Source organism: Cynara cardunculus (assembly GCF_001531365.2).
Source record: "Cynara cardunculus var. scolymus isolate 2C chromosome LG 8, CcrdV1, whole genome shotgun sequence".
Taxonomy (NCBI): Eukaryota; Viridiplantae; Streptophyta; class Magnoliopsida; order Asterales; family Asteraceae; genus Cynara; species Cynara cardunculus.
Window position 1 is genome coordinate 11,785,022 of NC_037535.1, and position 1,629 is coordinate 11,786,650.

The 1,629-nt window shown below is 30.3% G+C and overlaps 1 protein-coding gene across 1 annotated transcript; it reads left to right on the plus strand.

Annotated features, from left to right (window-relative positions):
* The first annotated feature begins 225 nt into the window (after positions 1-225).
* On the plus strand, positions 226-729 carry LOC112516186 (ATP-dependent DNA helicase PIF1-like). Its single transcript, XM_025123207.1, has one exon. It carries the CDS (start codon positions 226-228, stop codon positions 727-729), a length of 504 nt encoding a protein of 167 aa, XP_024978975.1.
* Positions 730-1,629: the final 900 nt, after the last annotated feature.

Here is a 1,629-nt window from a genome sequence, read left to right on the forward strand (position 1 = left end):
TATACTGATAAAGATAAATCAAAGCATGATTTGATTGACGCAATATTTCCATCTCTGCAAATCAACGGAGCAGATTCAAACTATATTATTTTGAGGGCGATATTATCAACAAAAAATGAAAATGTCGATGAAATTAATGATCATTTGATTGATAGATTATGCGGCGATGAAAAAGTTTGCTACAGTTTTGATGAAGCAGAAGATGACAGAAATAACTTCTACCCAATGGAGTTCTTAAACTCGCTGACTGTCAGTGGTTTGCCCCCGCATTACCTTCGGCTCAAAATTGGATGCCCAATCATACTATTGCGGAATATCGATCCCTCTAATGGCTTATGTAATGGAACGAGATTGATATGTAGAGGTTTTCAACAGAACGTAATCGATGCAGAAATAGCTGTTGGTCAGCATGCTGGAAAGAGAGTATTTTTGCCGAGAATTCCTCTTTGTCCATCTGAAGATAACATGTTCCCCTTCAAATTGAAGAGAAAACAGTTTCCAGTCCGRCTTAGCTTTTCTATGACAATCAATAAAGCTCAAGGACAGACCATTCCTAATGTAGGTGTGTATCTACCGGAATCAGTATTCTCTCACGGACAACTTTATGTGGCGTTATCAAGAGGGACATCACGTGAAAATACAAAGGTATTAGTAAAGCCTGCCAAAMAATTCAATCGTGACGGAGTCTACACATCAAACGTGGTGTATCAAGAAGTTTTACGTGATTAATAAGGTACAAACGAGTATTACTATTACACATTTTTTACAACTACGCTTGATATCTATAYTATATTATAATCATAAGACATTTCTTACAGGGTATATTTAACATATGGATGCTTCAAATGGTATCTTCTCACACTCTGTATGTGTCGATTTATATTATTTAAGATGATTATATCTCTGTTTTGTTTAAACATGATTTTTTTTTTGTTGATCATGAGTTGCATTAAGTGAAAATCATTATTAAACATTCTAAAAATAACAATTGATGTGTGTTTGGAAATCTGTTAATCGTGCAATTCTCTTTTCAAATCTTCATTCAATCAACCGTAATAAAATTTGAAGTTTATAATGATCATAAACGTCATACCTTCGATTTACAAAAAAACATTCACATCCCGCCGCATTGCACGGGTATCCAACTAGTATGTTTTTTATAAAGATAATAATTAAGTATTCTGTTAGAACTCAATAATTATCTTAATTATATTTTTATTTTTTATATTTTAAAATGAGATGTTTATCCTCTATTTAATTATCTTTATCCACAGTTAGATACACGAATTCAAATATAGAGTGTTAATAAGTTGTACTTATGCACAATTTACTTGTAATTTTGAATTTTAAGTAATACGCATCAATAAACAGTACTTCATGCATAAAAAAATGGTTTTTAAGAGTTTTTTTCAGATGTTATATATATACTAGAAGAATACTCGTGCAATGCAACGAGATACATTTTGATTTTAATGTTTTGTTTTATATTTTGAGTCTATCAATGTTATAATACGATTTTATATGGTTTTGAGAAAAATAATTTTTTTTGAACGAAATGTAAATTTGAAGATATCATAAAATTTTGATAAAAATAAGCGATATTAGTATCAAATTAACTATTTAAAAGTT